At 40.9% G+C, this 27,372-nt stretch overlaps 3 protein-coding genes across 6 annotated transcripts in view; 2 read left to right on the top strand and 1 right to left on the bottom strand.

The window, feature by feature from the left end:
* sh3rf1 (SH3 domain containing ring finger 1) overlaps positions 1-5,387 on the top strand; it is a 52,514-nt gene extending 47,127 nt beyond the window's left edge. Inside the window, exons 9-12 of the mRNA XM_085150337.1 lie at positions 1,117-1,400; positions 1,493-1,812; positions 2,294-2,640; positions 2,920-5,387. Coding sequence (XP_085006463.1) covers positions 1,117-1,400; positions 1,493-1,812; positions 2,294-2,640; positions 2,920-3,088 — 1,120 coding nt within the window. The 3' untranslated portion in view covers positions 3,089-5,387. The remainder of the gene's footprint in view (positions 1-1,116; positions 1,401-1,492; positions 1,813-2,293; positions 2,641-2,919) is intronic.
* Positions 5,388-11,151: 5,764 nt separating this feature from the next.
* On the top strand, positions 11,152-20,602 carry cbr4 (carbonyl reductase 4). Its single transcript, XM_085150338.1, has 6 exons — positions 11,152-11,304; positions 12,637-12,787; positions 14,238-14,358; positions 14,471-14,607; positions 16,403-16,537; positions 17,507-20,602. Exons 2-6 carry the CDS (start codon positions 12,643-12,645, stop codon positions 17,683-17,685), a joined length of 717 nt encoding a protein of 238 aa, XP_085006464.1. The 5' UTR covers positions 11,152-11,304; positions 12,637-12,642; the 3' UTR covers positions 17,686-20,602.
* palld (palladin, cytoskeletal associated protein) overlaps positions 19,841-27,372 on the bottom strand; it is a 69,214-nt gene continuing 61,682 nt past the window's right edge. For all 4 annotated transcript variants that reach the window (XM_085150333.1, XM_085150336.1, XM_085150335.1 and 1 more), the window contains 7 exons: positions 26,814-26,963; positions 26,460-26,548; positions 25,208-25,340; positions 22,294-22,501; positions 21,911-22,076; positions 21,467-21,600; positions 19,841-21,377 (listed from right to left, as the gene is read on the bottom strand). In XM_085150333.1, the coding sequence (XP_085006459.1) occupies positions 21,217-21,377; positions 21,467-21,600; positions 21,911-22,076; positions 22,294-22,501; positions 25,208-25,340; positions 26,460-26,548; positions 26,814-26,963 (1,041 nt within the window). In that variant the 3' untranslated portion in view covers positions 19,841-21,216. The remainder of the gene's footprint in view (positions 21,378-21,466; positions 21,601-21,910; positions 22,077-22,293; positions 22,502-25,207; positions 25,341-26,459; positions 26,549-26,813; positions 26,964-27,372) is intronic.

Raw genomic sequence — 27,372 nt, 5'->3', positions numbered from 1 at the left:
GCCCATGAGGCTACATTCTTTAGAGCTATACCTGTAGCATTCTGCCTGTTAGCTTAGAACAACAACAACAAAAAGGCCTCTCTCACCCAGGAAACACGCAGAGAGAGAGAGCGTTACCCTGTAACCATGGCAACCGCAACGTTGCCGCCTGGAACAACAGAACGTAGCTGTCAAACAAAACCAAAACAGGCCTGAGCCGCGACAATATGAAACAGGAAAGTACCGCCGTGTAATCCATTTATTTCAACAAAGTAACTGTATTCTAAATACCACCTTTTTAAACGGTAACTGTAACGGAATACAGTTACTCATATTTTGCATTTTAAATACGTAACGGCGGTACATGTATTCCGTTACTCCCCAACACTGGTGGTAAGCTACTTAAATCTGGAAATGATGCTCCATGTTCTGACTGAGGTCCTTCTAAAAACAGGGCTACGGTGCTGTGCATTTTTATTTGTCCGTTTATAATCTTCCGTTTATCTAAAGTCAGGTCACAGTGACTGCTGGCTAAGCCGGGTATTCCAGACCTCGCTTTTCCCAGCAATGTGTTCCAATTCCTCCTAGGGGATCTCGAGGTGTTCTCAAGCCAGCCAGGAGAGCTGTGTAATCCCCAGTGAGTTCTGGGTCTATCGGTTGGGTACAGCTCGTAAACCTCCTAAGGGAAACATCCAGGTGGCATCCTTATAAGGATGAGCTGTGTCCTTTTTGACACAAAGGAGCAGCATCTCCACTCAGCCACCCAGTGGGTTAGCTAATTATGTTAGCTTGTACCCGCAGTCTTGTTATTTTCAGACACTGTCCTCACCATCACTTGTAAAGATCCTGAAATATTTAAACTTTCTTATTTGGGGCAACAACTGTCCTCCAAACCAGAGAGAACAATATGCTTTACTGAAATATTTGGTTATCATAAAGTCAGGATCTTAAATTTGATGTACTGAAATCTTAGTTGTCCAGGCTGTGATTAATCTTTTCTGAAACCCTAATATATTGGTGTTCTGGATGCTAGTGCACACACTAGAGCTGCCGGGCACACTTCACACTAAAGATGCATCTCATCATATAAAGCTGCACTGTGTCTTACACCGTTTTACTTCCTCTCTCCCTCTGCAGGACGGCGTCTGGGAGCTCTCAGCCCAAAGTGCCCTTGAGTCTGTGCACTCAGGCAGGCAGAGGTGTCACCATCGTCAGCCCCTCTTCTGCTCCCCTTGGAGCCATTGTTTCAGGGCCTGATTTTAACAAACCGCTCACTGTATGCCCCGCCGCTGCACCTGCCAGCTCCCAGCCTGCAGCGGTGGTCACCACAGCTCAAACAGCCACAGGCCAACAGCCAAAAGTCTCGCTGCACGTCACCTCCCAGATGACCGTGAATCAGGCTCGCAACGCGGTCAGGACAGGTAAACTCACTGGCTTAAAATGGATTTTGTCCTTTTGTATGAAGACAAATTTAAACCTATGAAAACTAAATTTTAATATATTGAATTTGCAGCTGCATGTCACAGTCAGGACAGGCCCACAGCAGCAGTGACACCAATACAGTCTGCAACACCCGTGACGTATCTCCCACACCTTGCAGTGTGCTCGCAGCCCGGGTCAAGCCCTGCACAAGGCTGCACTCGAGTAGGGGTGGCAATGGGCTGCGCAGCTGCTTCCTTGACCCCACCCAATGTCAGCGCTGCATCTTTGGATAGTGACGCTTTGAGACCTGTACCTGTCCTCACTGTGCCTGTCAACCCTGGGAGCAACTCCGCTCTCAATTCCACATCTAACAATGCAGCTCCTGCCTGCAGACTGGATAAAGACATCAAGGTTGGATTTGTTTTTAGACACTCTGAAAGAATTAAAATGGTCTCCAATTGTATGTTGCTGTTTGTGTTTTTAATAGATACCTGTTTTGTTTTTTTCCATCATAGTAATGAATGTCTTCATTTGTAGCAGATGATTGAAATGCCCTGGGAGACTTAATTTTTATTTAAATGTTAATCATGCAGGGACGATTCACCAGTAGGAACAACAAGGAGGGCTGTTTTATATATATATATTTTTTTAAATTTATTTATTTATTTATTTTTAATGTCTGCTTAACAAATAGATGCCATGTTTTTACACATTTACCTTGCCTGCAAAAAAAAAATAAAATTGGAATTTGTCCCACCACAGTTTTTAGTTTCCGTAGGGAGAAACGAACAGGTCCAGACATTATATTATGTCTGTCTGTGGCTTCTGAAAATTACTTGTCATCGCCTCAGAGGTTGCTGCAAAAAAAAAAATGCTTGTCTTCATTTTGCAGAGAGAAAAGAAAAGTCTTCTGAAGCTGTTGTCCTCCAATAAGAAGAAGTCTCGCCCTTCGCCCCCCTCCTCTCCTACCCTTGAGGCTGAGCAGGCCGCTGCTGCTGGAGAGCTGCTACATGGCGCTGTGGGCCCTGACACCTCCCCTCCCTCTGGCCCAGCGAGCTGCCTGGACTCTGAACCTGCTGCTGCTTCTGCCTCGTCATCCTCCTCCTCCTCAGTCCCAGAGTCCTCCCATCGGAAGAGCAGTCCCCTTGATGGATGTGTTCCTATCGCTCCTCCTCCCCGCCAGCCCTGCTCCTCTCTTTTATCTCAACAGCATGACGCACGTCCCATCATATGTGAGAGGTAAATGCGCAGTTTCTTTAGACTGTTTCAGATTATTGTTTATCTGTACAACTAGATCAATCAATAGCCAGATTCATAAAGGCCTGTTTAGACTAGAACTTTGTGTCCATGTTATGGTGTTCCTAATTCAGTTCAGTTTGAGTGGGATATATACACGCGGTACTCAAATTTTTCCATGTGTGCATGTTGTTTGTTGTTTTTAAATCTGTTTCCAGGACACACTCATTGCCATTGTTGCAGTGTGTATCATTCACGATCTGCCTGGCTATTCTCTTTCAGGTACAGGGTGGTTGTATCATATCCTCCCCAGAGCGAAGCAGAGCTGGAACTTAAGGAGGGCGACATTGTGTTTGTTCACAGGAAGAGGGAAGATGGCTGGTTCAAAGGCACGCTGCAGAGGAATGGCAGGACGGGACTGTTCCCTGGCAGCTTTGTAGACATCATTTAATACACGCACGTATACACACAAACACACAGTGATCCATCTGACTGCTGCTAGCCTCGTTAAGGTGTCACTGCTCCCAAGGTTGCTTGGACAGGTCAACCACGATGACACTTCAAGTCTTGAAATAGACCACTGTTGGCACTCGAGAGCGCTGCAGAGAAAAATCAATGAAAGCACATTGGACAGAGTTAGAGGAGAGCACACACTATTCATGAACTTTTCTTTGCTTTTTTTTGTTGGTTATTTATATCTTTGTAACAATTCAACTGTTAAATGTGTGCCTTGTACTGTTCCTCACTTTATTGTACATAAGGACACAAATATGATTAGTCCTAAAACATCCAGTATGAACTGTTTATCCGTATGTTACACATTTTAACTTATTTCATAGATCAACCTTTTTGTAGTGCCACATGTTAAGGGGTTAAGTAAAGCACACGCCTTATTTTAATACATCAGACTTGCTTTTCTCTATATGACTGCTGTTCAGACTGTCAGAAGGCAGTTATATTAGGTGGAACAGATCAGAACAAATTGTGCTGCAGAGTAATAAAATAAGATACTTCTCCTCCTCCGAAGGCATTATTTAATCCGGGGGATCCTAACAGTGATCTGCTGTATTGCACATTTGAGTACTCCGCTTTGACAAATAATTTCTGTGTGCCATTCACAGGCATCTAGTTTTTTCTCGCAGTTTGGTTGCAGTGTAAAGGGCTGATACTGCATTGATCAAACATTTGCATGTGATTAGCAAAGCCATCCGCAGGAGACAAAGTGCTGACAGACTGTTTGGCTCTGCCGTTTTTAATATGCGAAACACACACTCCAAAATGGACTCAAATGATGCTTACTTTGTACCTTCTTTATATTTACTGACCAGAGTAGCTGCTCTCCTAACCTCCCTCGGCAGTAGCCGAACCTGGACAGAGCGCTCCATCACAGGAGCGACATAACATTTCAGTAACAGTGCACGGCCGATTCCTTTCAGTGTGTATTTATTTTATGTTAGCTACAAATTTCAGAGACGCTGACACCTGCTGCTCGTAGAGAGAGTGTCATATAACTAATCGGACACAGTCGCCCCCTCAACGGGCTCCGTTTGTGAACACGAACTCATTCCTAATGTGACTTGTGGCAATAAGAAACACTGCTAGCTAAAGCACAGAATGTTTGCCTAAAGTAGCATGTTGTATCGCTCCACAGGAAGAGGTGCATTCAATCTGTTGAATCCAATCACAAATTTTTTTTTTATTGAAATCAATCACATTGAGCCCTTGATTCCACCCCCCCCCCCCCGGTTTTTCATGGTTAAGCGATTCAAAGTTTGTTTCTTGTTTTTCTGTTAATTGTTGTACTGACTTGAATTACTATAAGATTTCTTAGTGATTGGAGGGGATTTGGCTGTAGGTTTGGTGCTTGTTGAGCTGAAAATGAATTAGCAGTTTTAGAATACTTTTAAAAAAATGAAAGTGTAATCTTCATAAAAGATCATTCTTCTTTGCCTTGAAGTTGACCAGTTATGCTCATTTTTAATTTTGGACTCGAGTATTAGCTTTGCACAACTCACAGTTGGAAATAATCCTTCTTTATCTTATACTGGGCATTGGTGCAGCCTCTAAGTTCTTCCTCTGAAACAAGCAGTTTAGTTCCTCTACTTTTAAACCAGCTTTTATCTGATTGGCTGCGCCTAATAAACAAAAGGCTTTTGATGATAGAGGAGCCAAAATTGTTCAGGAGGCATGCGGTGTCTCACTCTAAGAAGGTCCTGGGTTCAAATCCAGCAGTGAGTTGGGGCATTTCTGTGCAGTTTGTATGTTCTATGTGGTTTCTCTCCAGGTGTTCCAGCTTCATCCACAGTCCTTAGACTTCCATTTTTAGCTGAACTAGTGTGAATGTGACCATGAATGGATGTCTGTCTATCTGTGTTAAATCTGTAATAGACTGTACCCCACATCTTGCCTATTGACAGCAGGAATTGGATAGGTAGAAGGAAGTGGACAGATGGTTTCTCTATTATTATGTTAACAGTTTTAATCTGGTTATCTTTTAGTTATTAACTTAAAGAAATTTAAACAAAATGTGTTTTTATTCGGGATTTTCCTGAATTTTATATATTGTTCACATAATTTGGGAAGCATGGTGTTACAGTAGGAACTTCCGGTCCATCCGGCCGGTGTCCTCTGTGAGACGGCATCATTAGACGACAATGGAATCAAGAAGAGGAGAGGCGAGTGCAATGGAAAGCCAAAGAGCCGATTCAGCTGGCACCTCTATCACACACCACTTTTAACAGAAACATTTAGATTGATCGTGTCAACTTTAAACTGGAAGTGAGTTTGTGTTTTTTTTAGAGGACTAAATGTACAACAGTGTAAAAAAAATAACGGGGTTTGCTTGATTTAAAACACAATACATGAAGTAAACCTGCTAGTGAAATATGTACACCTTTAGTTGTTTGATCCTGATCAATCAGATTTAAATTTAAATCCAGTTCACTGCCCAGCCTGCGGTGGGTCGCGCTGCTCTGCTTATAGAGCTACGTTGAGTCTACAGCTTAGGAGTTTGTGCTTAGATTGGATCACTTTTAAAGTCTTCTACCTGGTTTCAAGTCAGTATGATTAGTGTAGACACATTGGGCTCAGGTATAAATGCAAACAATGACAGGACCAATAAATAAAGCTTGAAGGATAGCTTTATTCAGAAGGACAGGACGCTGACATTTTACAGAGCCAGAAGTAGAAAGACCTGTCTGAAACCAGGAGTTTACTGCACTCTGATGCTCGAGCTTAATTGGTGACCTCATTATGTCAAACTTTGGCCATTTATAATAAAGCATCCACCTTTGTAGCAAAAGCTGTATCACAGAAAAGAAGGAAAAGCATGGTAGGTTCACTTTAAAAAGCCCTCTGAAAAATCAATGAAACCCTTTAGAGTAAACGCATTACTGTGAACCCACCCCCCACCTCCTCGCCTAAGGGAACCTCACAACAGTTAATGTAATGTGACTTATTCATCAGATTTTTTCAGGAAGTCGTTTGAGGTCCGTGGGGTGTTTAAACATGTTGAGGCAATCACTGAATCGTGCCAAATTTGGCTTTGAGAAGGAGTTTAACGACTGATTTAGACCCAGAGTTTCAAGCGTCTGTGATAATTATTTTTTAAGTCTTTTGTTGTTAATTGAGGGGACCACTGTGTAACTGACTGCTGGAAATATGTTGTCATTTGCTTGAAATTTGGAGTGAGGGCGGAAAGCGATGGTACAAATCACTGTTAGGGCTTCTTTTTATATAGAATTAATCTGATGTTTTCTTGTCGTCTTGGCCGTCACCACACCAACCTCAGGCGCTCTGCTCAAACTCTCCCTCATCGAGTGTCTTTTCATTTCACTGGGAAGCCTTTAATATACAGACATACTCCTACACAGAGGCACACAGTTATACTGGCATACACACTACCACACCGTTTCAAATCATACTGACGTCTCGTACATGTTTTCATGCATAGGCTGCACAGTTTACAACTCAGAATATGAAGCATATTGAATGAAGACTAGTAATTATTTCTTAAAATAATTACTAGTCTTCATTCATCCAAACACACGGCAACTTAAGTTTGCTCAATACAGCTTAACAGATTTCTTATATGCCAAGGTGACTTACTTGATTTTTTTGTTTTGTTTTTTTTAAGTCTGTTGATCATCTGTTATGTCTGAAAATGATGAAACTGAAATTGACGTGTTTGGCACAAATCTGTTATGTGAAAAACATTCTGAAGTATTTGAGGGAATCGCACATTTTTTTTTTTTTTTGTAAAAATCTCTAAAACAATAAAAGCTAATGGTTTCCATATTTTTCTGAGGCTTGGTCATCATTTTGTGAGAGCACTCTGGTGTTTTCTCCAGTGACTGTGTGTCACGTCACAGCAGATGTATCTGACCTGGTAAGTAATCGGAAATCTGAAAAAGTAAAGTGCTGTTATTTATTATTATTTATTATTTATTACCTTAAAATGTACGGGCTCGCCATTTATCTGAAAGTACAGCAATGTGCAAAACTCTTGAGCCATCCCTCACTTCTTTATATTTTGCTAGGAAAATGTGAAATGTATCCAGTGATTTATTGAAATGTAAAAAAAAAAAAAAAAACACTTGGAAATATATAAGGCAAAAACAGAGTTTTTAGTAATGAGCTTGAAGGTCAATATTTGGTGTGACCACCTTCATTCTTCACAGCCTGAACAATTTTAAGCTTTCCTATAGTTTCTTTAAGTAGTCTTCAGGTATGATTCTTGTAGGACATTCAAAGCTCTTCTTTGGATGTTGGCTGCCTTTTGTTCTGTTCTATATCTACATGATCCCACACTGCTTCACTAATGTTGAGGACTGGGCTCTGGGGAGGCCAGTCTGTGACTGACGTGTGTGGTATTTTCAGGTATTTTACTGCATTGGCATCGTTGGGATCGTTGTCATCCTGAAAAATGAAGCTTTTAACAATCAGACACTTTCCAGATTGCATTATAAAGTGGTTCAAAATCAAGTGGTATTTTTCTGATTTCACAATTCCTTTAATTTCGACCCACAGCACCAAGATCACTGGCTGATATAGTTATATACAGTTCCAAACCGGGACAGAACCTCCACAGTTTTCAGTTTTCAAAATTTGAATTCTTCACTTCATGAGACCTGTTGCCACTGATTTTCAGGCTGGTTCTTGTGTAATTTGACTTCCTCAGACATTTCCCCACATTTTCCTTAAGAATGACATCTTGGCCTTTCCGTTGAGACCATTCCTGGTGAGGCTGAAGGACCAGATCCATCTCTCCAGCTTTTGCTGGATTTGGTTTTACTATTTCTTAAGGACATCACTTTAAGATATTGATCATCTGATGTAGATATTTTCTTTAGGCCTGCTATTACTTCTTTTTGTCCTAAATATTTATTTTTTATGCCTGAATGAGTCATAGGTCAGTGTTAAGTGGCTTAACAAACAAAAACTCTTCTGAATACTGTCCGGTAGAAGGACTCTACTAAAAAGTAGCAGAACAAGGAGCCAATGTCCAAAAACAAAAAACTTTGCCAGATCTTCAGAAAGCCTGCAGAACTTAGGTGTGACTTCTTGGAAGCAAAACATAAAGAAAGTGGTGACAGAAGACGTTTCCACAGTACTGTAAACACACACTGATTATTGCCAGGAAGAGAGACCTTTGTCCATCAACTGTATAAAAAAGATGGCCACCTTGACATAAACTGGCATTTCAAAGCCACAGTGTTAGCATTCTGGCTGCCATAGTGTTACCTTTAGGAGCCACATGTGTCTATATTTGGACAAGTAGTGAGAGTACAGACCCAGGTGCCTCCTAATTAAAGACTAGAATTTGACTGACCTCAAGGTGGAGAACTTCTCAGGCAAGCTGCATCACACAGCAAACCACAGTGGAGAGGCCCAATTCAGTGACTGAAGTTAGCAGAGGTGAAGTCTAACAGATAGCTATTGAGTACAGCAGCTTCAAATAAAACTGAAAAGTGTAGCTTATTGAAAATAAAAACTGAGCCTCTTTTAGCCCAGGCCTCTCATAGTGTCATGAGAACTTCTACACTTCCCTTTCTGTCACTCTACACAATAGACAGTATAAAACATGAATATAGTCACAGTGAAGCCACCTCCTGGTTTGTGAAGTCCTATTTTGAAGCCTAGAGATGAAACCAGGTGTGATGAGTGAGGGTCCGTCTGACTGTCAAACATAGGGTACATGTTCTTTAGCTAACGTCTGGTGAAAGCTGTTAGCCGACGACCTTTCTGACTTTTAAAATAACTAACATTTACAAAATTAACATATTTTATTCATTATAAACCAAAATGCCTGACTAAATCCATAAACTTCTCATTAAGATAATTACTGATGTCAGCACCTTAACTTTTTACAACTACAGATAATTCCCCCTGGTGGCCTTTATAGAGAATGGCGGTTTTAAGGCCAAAAACAGCTTTTTATCCAGTAGCTTTGTATTTCAGTTCAGAAGCTGACACTCTAGAGTAATCATAATCAGAAATATTTACCAGGATTATTTATTGAGTATTAAAGCATTTTTCATTTGTTCCACTTTATATTAAAAGTGGCTTATCCAATTAATTGAACCCAAAGTGTTTCAGAAACAGTGACGTATTTCTTGGTGATCAAAGGCTCTTTTTTTCAGCCGTGTCTCAGACTGAACTAAAGCTCTCAAAGCCTGGTGGTGTGGTGGTGGAGGAGGAGTCATGAAATAAAGAAAAGAACAGTAACAAGTGCAATACAAACTAAGCTGCATAACAACGACAGAGAAGAGCTGGGTGCTTCAAATTAAATCTATTTGGGTGCTCATTATAGTATTTGCTAATAAAAGGTTGTTACTGCTAAGCAGTGTCTCCCATGACTTACAGCAGAGTAAAGAGAGGTGAGCCTTCCCAGAGTGTTCAGCTGGGAAATGTTGACAGGAACTGACAAGCACCCAGGGAGGTCATTGTGTTGCACACAGCTCCCTGCAGAGGATGGGTTTCCATGGAAATAAGTTACTCCAATATATAAGTATGAGACTATAGTGAGGAGGAATAAGGGGGGAAAAGTGTCTTGTAAGGAACATTTACACTTTAATCATTGTTTGTAACTCTAGGTTGTGTTATATCATCTGTCCACTTGGGTTGTTGTGCTTTAGTAGATTATGCACATGTGCTAAATCTATTCCACGAATATTTCAGGCTGACAGGACTGTGAGTTACAGGTTGGGTAGGGACTGTGTGTAAATATAGGCAAAGCTATGTGTGCATAGCGCAGGTAAAATATTCAGAGTTAGGAGTGCTGTGTAGAGTTAAAGAATTAAGGCCCCAAGGTCAACAATTCTTGATAATGTTTAAGCACAAGGCGTGTGAGCTGATTCAATTAACTGCAGCAAAAGGAATCAAGTCCTCCTTGAACTCTTTAACAGTGCCCGAGGAAACGGGCAGGAGTTATGTGCTTGGCTTCTTGGAATAGATTTTCTGTGCAATGATACCAGAAAAGTAAACGTGTGTTTTTGTGGGGCATGAAGAAAATGTGGCAGCATTTAAAAATAACCCAATGATCAGGCAAAATAGTTCCAGGAACTAAATAAATAAAGCGTTTTCTTTCTCTGAAAAGAAATTCAGTCCAGTGTCTCTCTGATGCACAAGCACACCTAATGAACTCTCGGTTGACAGGCTTAGAGTCACCACATTTAGAGAAATCAAACTGTTTGTAGTGTTTGCATTTTGTTCCTTTTATACTGTGTATGATTCACAGCGCTCAGGGCTACATATCCACTCTGGCACAGGTGATGAATGTGATTTCGCTTCAGCAAATCAATCTGGCAGAATAAGTCTCAGACTGATGAACTGTCCAGGTGTAGGCCAAGGCCACCCAACCGGTCTCAACATGATTCATTTTTTTTTCCTTTTTTTTTTTTTTTGTGTGCACTGATGACAGATTTGCTTTTCTTCATGAGATATATTTCCACAAGGGAACAATGTGGAAAAACGAATGGCTGCAAATAGAGATCACAGTGCTATTTCACTGGCAGTAAGATACAGATGAGGTATGCTGTATTTATTTGAAAAACGTTGAAGTTCCTGTGCTACATCAGCTAAAACAATAAATATAATTTCTAACAAAAAAGCCCAATTTAAAAAAAGTAGCTAGGATGTAACAAAATAAAACAGCTTACTGAGATAACAAGCACTCTAACAGCTAAATCAAGGGAAGTAATTAAGCTAGATAAATAAAAATATTAAAAATATATATAATAAAACTATGTCAGAAGCTTTTGATTATATTACAATAAAGTGATTCTTTATACTAAAATAGATCAACAAAAATGAATAAAAAGGTCAGACTAAATATAGCAAAACAAGCACAGCAAATGTCAGATGGCAAAGTGGGTCAGTGTACACAGGGTGTAAAGTACAGTGGACAGTGTAGGGTGGAACTACAGTGGCTGGGTAAAGGTAAAAAAAAAATCACAAATCAATCAAAGCAGTGCTGGTTCAGTTCAGCCAGTCCAGCGTTACCACAGCGCCCTCTACCGACTAACAACGACCAGCACAATAACAACAAAAAACATGGCGGCGCCCATGACTACCCGCTCCTCTGGTATTCTTTATTTGTTCAGTAAATAACATTTGTTACATTTTAACAGTGTTTCTCAAACGGGGTGACAGACTCAGAAAAACGAGGTAAGTATCATATCGCTGCATAAACGTAACTGTACGATCACATTTAAAGCTAAATACGGCTACTATTTACCGGACAGCGACTGTGACTCTTAGCCTCACTGAAGTGACCCGGTGTCCTACTTTGAGTTGTGCTGCAGAGCATTTTGTCCCACATGTTAAGACAGGGTGTCATATTTTATAATCTTGGCTGTGTTTACTTGCCTAGACCCATACAGACAAACAACCAACCTTACCGTCACGTATTCATCCCAGCACGCGCACTTCCGTGCACTTCAATAGATATAAACTCTGTGCCAAAATAATGGGGGACAGATTAAAGAAAAATATATACTATACTATAAAATGAGTTTTTAAAACAAATCACACATTCAAACAACCTGATGATGGCCGAAGAAGACTGCTCCAAATTTTAGGAGCTAAAAAAAATTGGTTTTAAAGTATAATCGCGCAGCCTCAGTGACAAGGTCTCTAAAGGTAATAAATTAGCCGATACCTGTTTATCTACAACTTAAGAAGAACAAGTGTGATATGTGAGCACCGGCCATCCCTCCTCTGCACATGCCCAAACCCTACCACCTTTGCCTCTCTCCCTTATTAACAGTGATGGTTAATCCATCTGTGCGTAGTATAGATAGTGCTGTTAAAGCCTGTTTTTCTGTTTGCTATTGCAGCGTTTCTTCAGCATCTAAAATACATTCAGACTGATGTGTGTTGACTCAAAAGACAAAAATCCCAGTATATCCCAGTGTTCCAGTCCTAAACCAAATGAAAACTTTGTTAAAGCAAACAGGGTGTTATTATTACTCTTAAGCTCTTAAATCAACAGAGAATTTTTGGGAATTTTAAGTTGTCATATAAATACATTATGCTTATATACTAGGGTGACCAGATCTCAACAAAAGATTGTTTATATGTAACACACATGGGACACATCATATTTGTATTTGTGTAACACTGAATAATAACTGACAAAAAAAGAAAAAAAAACCCCGGTTTTTCTAATTTACTGTCACATCATTTGTGGTAGTGTCCATCGGACACTGACTTTCCCAGTCGGGCAAACAGAGTTTAACCTGCACTTGACTATAATAAAAGTGTTTCCTACTTTCTTCAGCCAGACTTTAGAAAAACATGCCTGCAGAGCCGATTGAAATATGGAACAAGGGATAAAAATGCTGTGTATTTATGCTGTGTAGCTTCCATTCAATAATCAGACTACACCATCGACTTACGAAGAGCATAAAGGGAAGCAGGCATGTCTCTCCTGTTTTTCATCTGAGATAGTCTGGATGCTGTTCTGTAGCTGTAATTGAGCTGTTGCCTCTCCTGCAGGTCATCATGTCCAGACTGGCAGTAGTGTGTGGGGGTTCCAGAGGCATTGGGAAAGCAGTGTCCCGCCTGCTGGCAGAAAGAGGCTGCAGGGTAGCCGTCGTCTCCAGGAACAAAGACGTCGCCCAGGCAACTGTGGCATCTCTGCATGGAGGTATAATGTTGTGCTGGGTGTAATACAGTGCTTAACAAATTTATTAGATCACCGGATATATATACAAAAGAAAGCACAAGTATTTTAGAAGTCTGCGAAAAACAAATTAAATTACTGAACTCACTGAATGGAATTGTTGTTTTAATACCCAAATTATAACCAGCACACTGGACTTCTCTCAGAAATTAATCAAGCAGAACATTCAACCACTGAAACATTTTTAGTAAAATAGTAAAAATTTTTAGCATTAAAAATATTATTTTTATTAACAACTGGTGGATTAACCATTACAGAAACATAAAAAAATATTTTGGTAATCACCAATAGTGTTGATTTAAGGTAGCTGTGGCGTAAACCTTACCCTGGATTTTGGTCTAATAAATGAGTTAATGAGTAAAGTGTACAGACATGTGCCAGAGCTATTAGAGCTTTTCATTAGCGTGCTTTTTTCTGCACAATGGCCATCCTCTAAAGGAAAATTACCAATTTTTATTTTCAAAAGTATGGCTTAATTTACTCAAGCTTAAAATACAGATTTGTTATGAAATTGGCAAAAACAACAGAGAACAACAGCATATGTTGTCTTGAAAGAAAAGCCAAATTTTGAGAAGGAAAAAATTGAATGAATCTCACAGTTAGTTTAAGTTTTTGTAATTTTTGTAATGTGGGGAGCATTTATAATTGAGATGGTTTAAGAAGTTTCATTTACCCACTAGATAAGCAGAAGAAAATGGAGTCATGGGTACAGTTCAGATCAAACAGAATAAATACAAATATGCATCAAAACCTCCTTGTGTAGATTTATTCAAAATTACAAATAATAAAATTAAAGACTTCTCTGTATCATTTTGATTTAGTCTTTGCAAGTACACATTCTAAATAAACAAGCATGTAGCTCCTTCTTTCTTTATAAATATGGGTGGGATATTTATTTTAGTCTAGCTCTACACTGGCATCAACTGTAAGTAAAAGATGGACGTGACATTGGTATGATATCTCACACTGAGGGTTTTTTGGCTTTGAAACTAGATGTGACTAAACAGAGAGACACTGTGCCCTCTACTAACTTGTCAGTCAGTCACATGTTAAATATCATAAACCATTAACCTTTGTATAATCCTTTGTGACTATAACGTAGAACATATTTTACGAAGACAACACTGTTTTGTATTTGGCAAGACTTGAAATGAGAGCTTGAGAACATAAACTCATCAGTAAATCGTTTACTGAGGTCATAAACCAAGTTAGAAGATATGGTAGTTTTCACATGGCAACTGTACAGTCAGACTTTCAACCAGAGGAGTCGCCCCCTGCTGGCCATTAGAAAGACTGCAGCACTCAGAAGCTACGCCAATTTTTAATTAAATACAGGGTTCAGTGTAGACTTAGAGGACCTTTATAAACATACTGCAGTGATGCCGACAGTAGATCTGATGTGTGTCCTCTCTAGATGAGCACATTGCTTTTAGCTGTGACATCTCTAAAGAACAGGAGGTGCAGAAAACATTTGAAATGACCCAGAAGACCTGTGGAAACATCTCCTATCTCGTGAATGCAGCCGGTATCAACAGGTGAGCAAACACTGAAGTTGACACCTCTACTGATTCTCAGCTGCATTTGCAGACATATTTAGACGCATATAAATGCTGAACCCCTGCAAGTTGCTGTTGTCTGTTTGCACAGGGATGGTCTGCTACTGAGGACCAAACCAGAGGACATGGTGGCTCTGCTTCACACCAACCTGCTGGGCTCCATGTTGACCTGCAGGGCAGCGATGCGCAGCATGCTGCACAGCCAAGGAGCAGCTATTGTTAATATAGGTACTTGATGATTCACATTAGTGGTGTGTCTTCAATTTAACCACTAGATGGCTGTGTTACTACTTTTATAGATTCAAGTCAGTGTACCCTTTAAGGAGGATAGTATTTTGTACGGTGGCCCTGAGAGACCAAACGGACTGCAACTTAAGAAAACACCAGCAATAAGAAAAACGCTGCAAAAGCACACAAAACACAACGGAAATAGGAAAAAACTGATTTCCAAAAGCACAATGGAAGTGTTTCTGGGGAGACAATAACCCAATGTTGCAGGGACCAAAATATGCTAAGAATTGCGCTGGGAGACACTTAAAAGAAGTGGAGGATCTATCGGTTTTGTGAGGAAAGAAAAGATGAGAGGTAAGTGTGTTAGCCTAACTATTAGCCTAAAAATCCATCATCAGTATTATATGAATCATGATAAAACACACCAAGCATGTTTTGGGTTCGTGCAACTTGTCCGTTGGGTTATTGTCTCCCCAGAAACCTTGTGCTTTTGGAAATCTGTTTTTTTCTATTTCTGTTGTCGTTTCTCCTATTTCCATTGTGTTTTGTGTGCTTTTGCAGCGTTTTTCTTATTCCTGGTGTTTTCTTAATTTGCAGTCCGTTTGGCCTCTCAGGGCCACCGTAATTTTGTGCGCATTTAATCCAAATAAAATCAGATACTGACAATCTTTTTGAATTCACGCAACAAGCTTGTGGATCTATGGTTTTATGTTTCTTTTTCCTCATGAACTGTAATCAGATACATTATGAGTGAGAGAGAGAGGGTACTAAAGAATCCTGAATAGAAATCTCCCAGAAAATAGATGGTGGCACAAGTAGGTGGTAAAGTTTGAGTTTCTAGTGTTCCAGTTGTTTTCTTTTTTTCTTTGTTTTGTTGGTATATTAAATACAGAAAATAATATGTATTTGTTGAAAAAAGCGGTTTGAGAGGCTAAAAACAACCTACATAATTTACAGAATAACAACTGTCTACTGCTTCTATATGTAGCACCATAAAATAAAGTGAAACAAAATCATATAGAATATAATAAAATACTAAATGTAACAGAAAACAAAGTTTAGTTAATGGCAGATGATATTAGTGTCTCAGTATTGGGGAAAGTGTAGTAAACGGTGCAGGCTTGGGAAAAAAAGCTGTGAGGTGAAAGAACAGATGATTCTCTGCTAAACAGATGTGTGGAGTTATAAACATTACTGCATGAGGAAGAGATTACCTGAATCAGTCTGTTAGTGGAAGTTCTCTGCTGCCTGTTCAGTAAGTGGTGCAAAGGGTGGTTGGGATTATCCACAATTGATAAAGGTTTGTTGAGGGACTTCCTCTCAGAGTCAGCCTTCCTGGTCAGTTTATTGGTCTCTGATGTTGCAGACTAAAGGAAAGTATACACTGCACTCGTCACAGGGACAACTAAAATTAAAAGTAACTTGGATATACCTAAGTAACGGCCCAAGCTGTTTCAAGATGGTAAGACTTGCTCCCAGAAGGGCTTTGTTGAAATCTCGAACGCCACCAACACCTGGGACTGCAGCTCTTAAGAAGCACCGGATTGACTGCATCCTGTAAGAAAATCCAACCAGAATCTGAAACCACAAGCACGGCTATAATAATATTAATGTTAATTCTTCCCTCAAGGTTTACAGTGTTTATATTTCTTTGTAAAGAAAATCTATTAAATTATACAGACAGAGTAACAAATTCTTCATCCAGCACGCTGGGAGTCAGGTAATTTGATTGTGATTCATATTAAATGTGGAATCAAGTCATCTTAATGGATTTCTCTGGTCATGTCTGCAGGCTCTGTTGTGGGCCTGAAAGGGAACTCTGGCCAGTGTGTCTACAGTGCCACTAAAGCTGGTCTAGAGGGTTTCACTCGCTCCTTGGCTAAAGAAGTTGCTTCACGTAACATCAGGGTTAACCTCCTGGTTCCAGGTACAGAATATGCTTCTGATTCTTTCACTTTTCTCTCTCTGTCTTCTCAATATCTGCTACAACCTCTCTCGTTTCCATCACTGGCTTCTTGGCTCAATAAAATTAACATGTTTTACATTAATCTTTGTGCACGCACCCTCCAGAGGAAGCTCATGGCTATAGGCGAGCGTGAGAATGAATAGTATATTTGAACAGTAAAATGACGGTCTCTTCTGGCCCATGGTATCCTTTTACGGTGCCTGATTGCATGGCTGATGTATTGGTCTACGGAGAGCCAACAGAGAGGACCTCAACTATTGCAAACATGCTCCTATGTAGTCCTCCAAAATCCTATTAGTCTTCATTTCTATTCTGCTCTTGACCATGATGTAAGTAGCCTACAGACCAGTTGTACCCCATACTTTGGACACTTCCTACATCTGGCAACAGACACTCTCTGCAGGTAGAAAGGCTGTCTTTAGCTCGCCAGAGAACCACACTGAGCCCTTTAACCAGTCAGCGTTCAATTTACGCGTAGTGTCATTTATATCGAGCTACGTGTTGTTGGTTCCTTGGAGGACTGCGCGCAAGTGGTTGTGTATCTCTTTGAGTAGACTGTGTGGACAAATACCTAATACCAAACCAATGAGTTTATATACAGTCACTGATGCAAACAGACACAAACGCAGTACCGTAAAACAAACACAAATCTCTTGTTTACTTCTCCCACTCATGAACAAGACCATGAGATACTTGAGCTTCTCCACTTAAGGCAGCAACTCATCCCTAACTTTCCTCCAGCTGCCTTATATTCCTAAGAACCATGGCCTCACTTTCATCCCTGCCACTTGACACTTGACACTCTCTGCTCCAATGCAACTTGCGGCGAAGATTAGATCCTTAGATTAGTGATTGGTAATTAGTACAAAGCACTGCTTGTGTCAGTCTCTGTCGTCTCATTGCTGTTTTTTTCCCCCCGTCTTTTGGTAGGTTTTATCCACACTGACATGACTGCAGGGATGAAAGAGGAGGCTTTAGAGCGCTCCATCCCTCTGGGGAGATTTGGAGAGCCAGAGGAGGTAGCCCGGGCCGTCCTATTCCTCCTGGAGTCCCGCTACATTACAGGAGAAGCGCTGGTGGTGGACGGAGGGCTGCAGCTGGCCATGTAGGGAGTAACAGCTTCCTCCGGAGCTACTGTTTTGAATATTCAGTGTCTTATTTTAGGCGTTAAGTGTCACTGTCGATTGAGAAATTTATGACTGATAACAAAAAGAAAACCTTTTGCACTTAAAGCCTTACATCTTAAGTTAAATCTAGAGTTCTGCCCAAACTAAGTTAAAAGTGATACCTGGTAAGCTGCTAGATTATGAGATGTGTGTTTATTACTCGTATCAGATGTATTGCTACTGCAAAAGTCTTCAGATTAAAGCAAACAATGTATGTTGTTAAAACTCATTTACTTTCTTCTGCTGAGTCACTCTGTTCAGCCACAGTGGGCGTGGCCTTTGAGAGTCAGTCATGACTAACGCTGCTGACTCCAGAGTGTCTGGCCTAGTCCAGACCTCCGTGCCCTGGGGTCCTAAATTTGATCAGTAAATTTAACGCTGTTGGTCTTTTTCCATGACTGTAAAGCACCCGCCCGCTTGCACGCCACTGATCCTTACGCTCATGTTTTGTTCCCCACGTCCCCCTGGGAGACCCCCTCACAGCCGCCACATGTTGCCCTCCACAGCCTCCTGCCTGCGCCCCCCAAGCCCACCTCTGGCGCGGCCTATAGAGCGAGGAGGCATTTGGGGCTGCAGCTGGAGGGAATTAAAGGTAGCGGTGGAGGTAGGGGGGTATTTTTAGTGCTGGGAATGTTTTGAGTGTCTAGTTACAGCTCTGGACCTGTACTGTGGATGTGTGGGGCTAGAGGTGACTGTCATGCTCACTGATGAGATTTGCAAAGCTGTTATCAAAACCTGGACTTTAAATGAGCTACAGTGCGTGGGGGCTGTTGTGTGCATTTCTCCTCTAAATGTTGTATGTCTTTCTAAAAGGAGCAGCCAGCCAGGTAGATGGACTCAACAGCCATTTTTCAAGTCTATTTAAACTCATTTTAAACTGAATCTGGTCTACTTTTAGGTTACTATTTATTTTTTAGGTTACTATATATTTACTTTTATTGCATCACCTGATGTTTGCAGTGATGTTCACTCTAGAAACCTTGGTTTTGTGTTAAAACCTGAATGCTCCAGACCAGCAACACACAAAACCTCTGCTTTTATAAAAGTGCTCACATTTCCTGACGATCAGTTAAGAGAGGAGCTTAGAGACCCAAGGTTTTGGGTGATGACACCATCTGGAACAGCTGTAAAAGTCTCTAGACAGGACAAGGCAGCCTTTTCTGACAGGAAATGATTAATACAGACAGAGCGGGTAAGTCTGCAAGGTAAGATTTAAACCAGCCTAACGCTGATCTAGACACACCCACTACTTGATGTAACCTGTTTAATGTGACTGTGTAACAGTGACGCAGTATCAAAAGCAGAACAGTGTATTTCCCAGCATCTGGAGCCATCAAAATGTAATTTGTAACCCTAAGAAGAGCAGTTTCAGTCAAATGTAATTTTTAAAATTATAACTAAAATTTATAAAAAAATGTTATGCATTTCCTAAAAGGCTTCTCAGCTACAATCTTTTCTAAAATCTTTGGCAATTAAGGCCACCGGGGCTTATCCCTAGCTATAACTTTCCAGGTAAGGATAAATCCAGGTTAGATTTGAGGTTTTACAGCAAGGGATGGGTTGAACAATAGCATGCTTATAGCAGGTGTGAACAGAACCGATTAACATGAATAATAATATCAGGCCACACGAGAGTCGCAGTGACACAGAGAAGTATATAAAATAGTTTAATTTTGCTGCTGAAATCAGTGAAACTTTCCAGATAAGGACAAAAATAATCCAGATTTACAAAATAAGAAAAATCACTAATAGAGTGAGTAGATTAAGGCACGACATTTGAATGAACATGTTGTACTTTATCTATAACACAAAGACGTTTTTACTTGAGCAGTAGTTCCCCAGAAACCCTGGCGAGCTATTGCTCAAGACCATTTTAAAAAATTGCAGGAGAGTCTGGCTCCAAAGAAGCAAAGTAAAAAGAACTGAGGGGTGGCTTGAGACTTTTGCACAGTACATGTACCCCTTGTTGGAAATCACTGTGCCAAATCACTGCTTGACTTTATAGCTTTTTAACATTTTTAGCACAAGTGGCATTGCCTTTTGGTATCCTTTTATTGTTTTAGGAGAAGTCTACCAGTCCACAAAAACATTCACACTGTGCCTGAAGAGTTTGATTTTTTATTAACATTTTATAACCTAAAATAGTATCAGGAGAACAATCCATATACAGGCATTGATTGGCATAGAAATGTGCAAACACAAAGTGTCAGCTGACCGAAGCTCAGAAAAAAAGATGCCCACAAAGGAGACACAAATCGTAGATATAAATATGCTTTGCTGTTGATTTCTTAATGTTGAGAGTGTTTATTACCCATGAATACTGAAGGAAAGAAGCTGTTTTTTTTTAAAATGCATCCTAGTAAAAGTTACTTGGCACTGTACAAGTGTCCAAAAAAAACATGCAAAGAAACTGTGTTTGCATTAAGTGATTTAAGGCAGTAAATATATTTATAAAACTTCATGATAGACAGGATTGTTTTATCGGTGAACTGAAGGTTGCAAATATAATTTATGTTAAGATTGCTTTGGAAAGTAAATAGCTTTTTTTTTTCCATACAAAAATAAAATGGACAATCTGTGATGTGTGTGACGAAAAACACTGAAACCCTTCACAGCACCCTCTCTTAAGTGAGAACATTTCAATTCACACTTCAAAAAAAGAAAGAAAAGAAAATCAAAGAAGAAGAAAAAGTAATCACCTAAATAACCCACCATCATTTTAGTTTTTCAGTATTACACTTCACATCCCTCCACTGACTTGCTTTTACTGCCATCTTCTCTTGTTAAAACCAACTTTCCTTAAGGTCTGCTGCACATACACATCCTTTTAACCAAACGTTAAATGTCTTCTGCCCCCCCACCCCCAAAACAAAACAAAACAACAACAACAACAAAAAACACCGTTTGTAAGGTCCGGCCTTGTCCAGTATCTGATCTACAACCTAAAAGCTACATAAGCCCTCACAATAAAAGTCGGTGATCTCCTTCGTCCAAGCTATGATGCTTTGTATCATTCAGTCTCGTTTCCTCAGCTGGTGTGATTGCTACTTATAAATACAGTATTAGTTGGTGAATTGCAAATGGCACCACTTGAACATGCATAGTGATTTGGTTTCATTTTTTTTGTATCTTTACAGAAAGAAAAAGGCACTTTAAAGGGTAAAACAGAGTCAGGCATACACTGAACAGTCTTTTCTTGTGGTAAACACCTCAATCACTTCCAGATCCAGTTAATAAAATGAAACTTGGGGAAACAACTTGATGAATTCTGTAATACATTAGTGTTGTGTCATCCTATTTAGAACAAAGAAACATGGCAACACCTTTCTCACTTTGCCCACCCAAGCTTAAATTCAGTATCTGCAGTTCATTGGTGGTGGACAAGAATATACTCTGCCTCTCCTCGTTAGGAGTGCCGGGATCACAGGCAGCTTTCTGGCTTTTCTGGGTAATCCTCACACCTCTGACTCATCTCTACAGGTCGTCGCTTTCCACCAGGCCTCCGGGCTGCACTGGGCTGGAGTCGGGGAAGAAGGCTGCCTTCACATCCAGACCTCTCTCCGTCAGCGCTGCGTAGCGGCTGGTGGAGGGACGCACCTTTTTGGGCTTTGGGAGGTTAGGCTGCTGCCATTGAGCTAAAGAAGGAATAGAAGTATTTAAATAGTTTGTATAAAAGAAAAAAAATGCTGGATTCAGGGAGAAGTGTGTGATAGCTTGGACTTACTGTGGACATCAAGCCGAGCGGTGCTGGATACGATGCCGGCGTCATTCTTGGCTGACACGGTGTACCAGCCGGCATCTTCTTTCAAAGCTGGCTGGATGATCATACATAGGTAGCCACAGTTGTCCTGGTGCATGCTGGGAAAGAGGAGAAAGAGCATTGACATACATCAGATAACTGATATACATCAGACGTCAGAGACATGACACTTAAGGTAATATTTAAATATTGTTTTTCTTGGCGTACTGTATCTATAATATGAATTGTCATCGCATGTGTTGGTGCTGTGATGGCGTGATCTCCCTAGTCCTCTGGATTGAAATGTTATTGAAACCGTAACTGTGCACATGTTTAGGGCTTGTTTAACTTACTGGGGAAAATGCTTTCTAAATCTCATTTTAGGGCAAAGTCACCAAACCACAGTTTGGTTTACTTATTCCTGTTTACCTGATTCTGTCTGTGTTGTGAGTGAAAGACTCATTCTCCCTCTTCCAGAAGATCTGCGGATAGGGAACCCCCGTCACACGGCACTCCAGTCGCACAGGATGACCCTCTGCAACGCTCGTGTTCTGCAGTTTCTCGATGAATGAAGGGGCCTTGTGCATCTCTTTGGCTAAGGAGAGAGAAGGTGTTACACTTAGATGCACTAATGGACCAGGACAGCAACATCTCCTGCTGGATGTTTATGGAACCCATTCACAGTTAAAGTTAGTTTCCAGGTAGTTTCTAATTTAGACGTTATTAATCCTAGAACGGTCTGATTTCCCATGAGTCCCTCAAATGCCACCCCATTAAAAAAAGTCTCTGTTCGTGCTGATCGTTCTGTTTACCTGCAACGATCAGTTCCAGGTTGAAAGAGTTCTGGCCGGCTCTGTTGCTGGCGATGCAGGTGTAGATGCCTGCGTCGCGGCTGGTCACAGGTTCGATGACCAACGAGTGCACGCCGTTTTCTCTCACCAGCATCTTATGGGCAGAATCAGGGCGGATGGTCTGTCCGTTCAACTGCCAGATGAGGTCAGGAGTGGGCAGGCCGCTCACCTACAGGAGGGGAAAAAAACACAGAAGACATTACATTTGAGTGAATGCATGAATGCTTACGTCGTTTGTGCCTGTTTTTGTTGGAAGAATTTGATTGTTATCCGCATGTTCGTGTTTATTGGGAGTATGAAAACAGTTTAGTTAATCTTTGTTTGTCTGGGGGAGACTGGTCACCTTCATGCTTTGTCATGGGAATAAACTGGACTCAGAGAAGACATGTTTCTCTTTGCAGAGAAACCCAACACCTGCTCTGCTGCCTCTGGCCCACATGGAAAATGTGCCACTATTACAATGTTCACATTCTCACAAAACAGCAGATTAAGCAGTGATAAGCACTTCTGGAAGGAAACCAGTGCGCATTTAGAAGTTGAGACATTTTAAGAACGGAAAATCTAGAAAGCCTCAAATGACCTGCAAATAGATATCTGCTATAAATATCTTCGACATTAAGAGCTCTGAAGGAATGGAGACTCTGGGTTTATTTCTGAAAGACACAAAAAGACAGCCTTTTTATAGAGAGTTAATTGTGGGTCTGCTTTATTTTATTACATGCACCAGCTTTTCAAAGAGGTTCCTCGGTGCCTCAGGCCGCAGGGAGACGAGGTGAAGATGGAAGGGATGAAGAAAGAAAACGAACACGGGTGGTGGGAGTGGTGTAAGGGGAAATAATTGTAGAAAAACCTGATCCCACTTAATCCCTGAAAAATGACACCTGTGTTCCCTGTCTGTCTGTTGTGAGCCATTCATAAAGTGATGAAAAATCGTGTCTGCGCTAGTTCACTAGAGGAACTGGAATGCACGGAAAAGGGAAATGCTTCCTTGGCAGCACTGACATGGAGCCTCCCTGAAAGCAATACAGACGCTGAATTAAAGGGTGGATTTGAAATGGTTTTTTCTCTATTACTATGATTAACATATTCTCTTTGGTGCGGGCATCTTTCTTTCTAGTCACGTCTCACTTATTTTAGACTCTTTGGTTTATCAAAGAATAGCTGCGATAGTGTGTTCACCTGCAGTCTATTCAATAAGCACAGCAGGTTAAATCAAAGCAATGGCTTGGTAAGTAGGGTTAAAGTTAAAATGACAGATTGTAACACACGGGGCTGAAACCACAGGCACATTAAAGTTCATAGCTTGACACGCCATACTCAACCAAAGAAAAAACAAACCCAAAAAACAAAAAGTTTGTTTTTTCTTCTTTTTTACATAAAAAATGCAGCATCTCAAAACCAACTCCCTTTTTCTAACAGTTGATCAAAAACTATACTGCTCATTTGAATAATTCACCAGTGAAAGCGCCAAAGTGATACAGTGTAGCTAATTTTACCTGCAACTAAACAGTCACAATCCATTCTTAACCATTAAACCTGACATCATTAATGATTGTTTAGCTTCTTTTACTCTCCATCTCCTTGTCACTGCCCCAAACTTCTTTTGCTAACAAGGTCAGCCATTATATTGCACTCCTCACTGGCAAGTTCACCGCTAAGGATCTTTTTGTTGTTTTGACCAGCAGTTGAATTTTGAATCTGTCTATTTTAAAACCATCCCATTAAGATAATTTTAAGATTATTGTTCTCTTGTCTTTAACTGCTCCAAAAGGCAGCAATAGGTTGCTGAGAAATATTAGCAGTAATCACATAAAAAAACCCTGTCTTGCCTCTCTTTTAGGCTAAAGGAGAGACTTTGGAACAGGCTATCTGACTAGATCATATTAGTTGATTCTGTGGTTTATTTTAAATGTCACCCAAAAGCACATTTTTTAAACAAATAGGTAAGACTTTTCATAAGCACTCCCCTCCTTTGTCTAGTTTATTTGTGTAGCACTTCCCAGATGTTTTTGTGTGCCAGATGTGACCCTAATGCTACAGTACAACTGATATATGGCCCATATAAGAGGGGTCCGTGCTGGAGTTCAGCTAATGTCCGTCCATCAAGGCCAAAAGTAGACCAACAACTGTAGATTTGGACCAAATTTGGGCCAAACATTCACTGGTACCTGGGTTTGCCTATCATTGGGTCTTCCAGTTTCCTTATGTAAATATAATGCAGTAATGCCACATTAATACATAAAAAGTTATGACTATATTTACAAAAGATAAACAATAGTTATCGAAATTACTTTTTCAACCATGTGCAGCTTTTGATATTAGAAACTTCTTTTTTAAGAGTGTGCCAGGCCATCAACCTTATATGTTGTTTTTGAGTTCCTGTAGAAAACCTGGGTAAAAACAGGGAGGGTTTGCAATCTCCACATAGAAAGTTCTGAAATCAAGACCGTTTCTGTCTGGCAGCAGTGCTAGCCATATATTAACAGTTTTAGCAGGGAGGACCTCTCTCAAAACAGACTGAAAAGAGAACCAGGCTGCCACTAATAAAACCTGCCATGTGCTATTACATCACATCAGTCCAAACACTGTGGAAAAACTCGATGCTTCCAGATTTGGACCATTTCATCTACTTGACCTCCTACAATAATAAAAGCTGTATGCACAGCACATTGGTATATGTATGCTTGTTTATGTAATGCAAGAAGTTCTAATTGTGAAACATTTTGTAACATTGTTAAAAAGTGCTGTATAGGCGTTTTTAATATTGTTATTAATTGACTGAGCAACCACAGGACAACCACAGTTCCTTCCTTCCTCTGTTTTATCACCGTGTACACCCATGCTGGCACATGTTACACTAGAGGTGTGTATTTACCTTGCAGTCCATTCGACACAGACGGCCTTCCTGAACAATGAGGTCACCAGGCGCCTGCAGGAAGTGGGGGCGGAAGTGACGCTCTTGGATGTTATCGTTCTCATCACCGCTGTCTCTAGACCTGGACCTGGGCCTGATAGAGACAAAGACAAAGACAAAGGGTTTCTGGGATTAAAATTTAAGCTCTGAATTAATGAGATGTTTTGGAAAAGAACAAACTTTTAGTTTTTATTTGCTGACTGTTAAACTCTCAACTAAGCCTACACGGGGAAGCACATAAAATCGTAGGTATGAAATCCCCCTGTCAGAAAGAGTAGAATACTTTAACCCTTTAAACCCTGACCTAATTTACCCTTTAAACCAGGGGAAGGCAACTCCAGGCCTCAAGGGCCGGTGTCCTGCAGGTTTTAGATATGTCCTTGATCCAACACAGCTGATTTAAATGGCTAAATTACCTCTTCAACATGTCTTGAAGTTCTCCAGAGGCCTGGTAATGAGCTAATCATTTGATTCAGGTGTGTTGACCCAGGGTGAGATCTAAAACCTGCAGGACACCGGCCCTCGAGGCCTGGAGTTGCTAAAAATGCTAACCGTCATCGGTGACAGGTTAGGGTTTAAAGGGTTAAAAAAAAACTCCAGTTCTCTTTCCCCTTCTTCCACTTCCTGTTTTGTGACATGTAAACGTCTCTTTAAGACTTGTACAGCAGGACAGGACCTGGAGATGTTCTTATGACTATACCCTGAAAAAACAGTGACATCACCACACTGCCTGAATATCAGCCAAGGAGAGAAATAAAGAGAGCAGGAGACACTGATTGTTATCTGGATCTTTCTCCTTACTCAAAACATCCTTAAGCTCTAATTTAATCAGGGTGTGTTCATCTTGATAACAGATTACAGGTGTTTTTTATGTTCTGTAAGCGACCATAAGAATGTCTGCGATCATCAGTGCATTTTTCAATATCTGGCCTTGCACGACTGCATACTGCATATACAAGATCATTAGAGCAATGAAAAACAGAGTCATGCTAACAGGTGTTCCCTCTCGTTAACACTGAGCTTTTCTCCCCCCAACAGTGGGATTCATCTCACGGCAAACATTTGCTTAAATAGAAGCTTCTTGGACTGTTTTGAATCCGTGCGGAAATGTGTGTGAGCGAGCACAGAAGCACGTGCAGATGGTGAACAGCCTGCAACACGCGCGCCAGACGGAGATTTTGTTTGTCTTCTCTCCATCTGCTGCCAGCCTCACCTGCGCATGTGTCCAGGTGCTGAGCGCTGGCTGCGACCTCGCTGGTTCACCGCCTGGACCATCATCCTGCCAGTGCAGCTCACCCTGCCCTGAGAGAGGAAGAGAGGGAACTTATGAGGTGATAAAACGCCAGGAGCGGCAAGTCAGACTGAGAGGAGGAAATGAAATGTGAGTGTTAGAGCTGGAAAAGACAGTTCGAGGGCCTGTTTGACATAAACTTTTGAACCTCTTCAGGGTTTTCCTGTCTCATTCAACCCCCTCTTCCCGTTCAAGCCAGAGAACATTATTTTTATGAGTGGTGACATATCAGACAGGCAGTCGAACATAGGTGTTTGCATTGTTTTTTCAACTCACCTCAGGGTTGCCTGCCAAGACGGTGTAGTTGCCGTCATCGTCCAGGGAGGCTGCAGCAGTGTGCAGGGAGCAGGTTCCATCAGGATCTCGGCTGATCCTGTAGTGCTCGCTCCTCTTAGAGATCTGCTTACCATCTTTAAACCAGTAGACCTGCAGCACAAGATCATACAATTATCAGACAAGTTATGTTTTTCATGGACTGACTTTGGCACTAAAATCGCAAAGAAATCACTTTTCCCTAGCAATACTTGGTTTATATTGATGGGAATAAGGCAGACTGACTCCAGGTCGGCATTGGACTCTGCTACAAGTTCTGTTCATAACTTGTTATTTAAAGATGATATGATCCTGTTGGCCAAGCACAGTGGCTAGGACTAAAAGCAAAACTTCTAAGGCCATTGTTCTTAGCCAGAAAAGGATGGAGTGCCCGCTACAGGGGAGGAGAGCTGGAGATTGACAGACAGATTAAAGGCATTGCTTTTGATTTACTGGGGACGCTTTGCCCCACTCCTCACCTGTAATCATAAATGGGTAATGACTTAAAGAATAAGATTGTAGC

The sequence above is a fragment of the Neolamprologus multifasciatus genome, chromosome 23, assembly GCF_963576455.1.
Source record: "Neolamprologus multifasciatus chromosome 23, fNeoMul1.2, whole genome shotgun sequence".
Taxonomy (NCBI): Eukaryota; Metazoa; Chordata; class Actinopteri; order Cichliformes; family Cichlidae; genus Neolamprologus; species Neolamprologus multifasciatus.
This window is presented reverse-complemented; position numbering and strand designations above follow the sequence as displayed.

Bases quoted from the DNA above. Each gene is read 5' to 3' on its own strand.
- cbr4 (XM_085150338.1), top strand. From the start codon at position 12,643: ATGTCCAGACTGGCAGTAGTGTGTGGGGGTTCCAGAGGCATTGGGAAA. The intron at 14,359-14,470 runs GTGAGCAAACAC...CTGTTTGCACAG, and splicing joins AATGCAGCCGGTATCAACAG to GGATGGTCTGCTACTGAGGA. The intron at 14,608-16,402 runs GTACTTGATGAT...TCATGTCTGCAG, and splicing joins AGCAGCTATTGTTAATATAG to GCTCTGTTGTGGGCCTGAAA.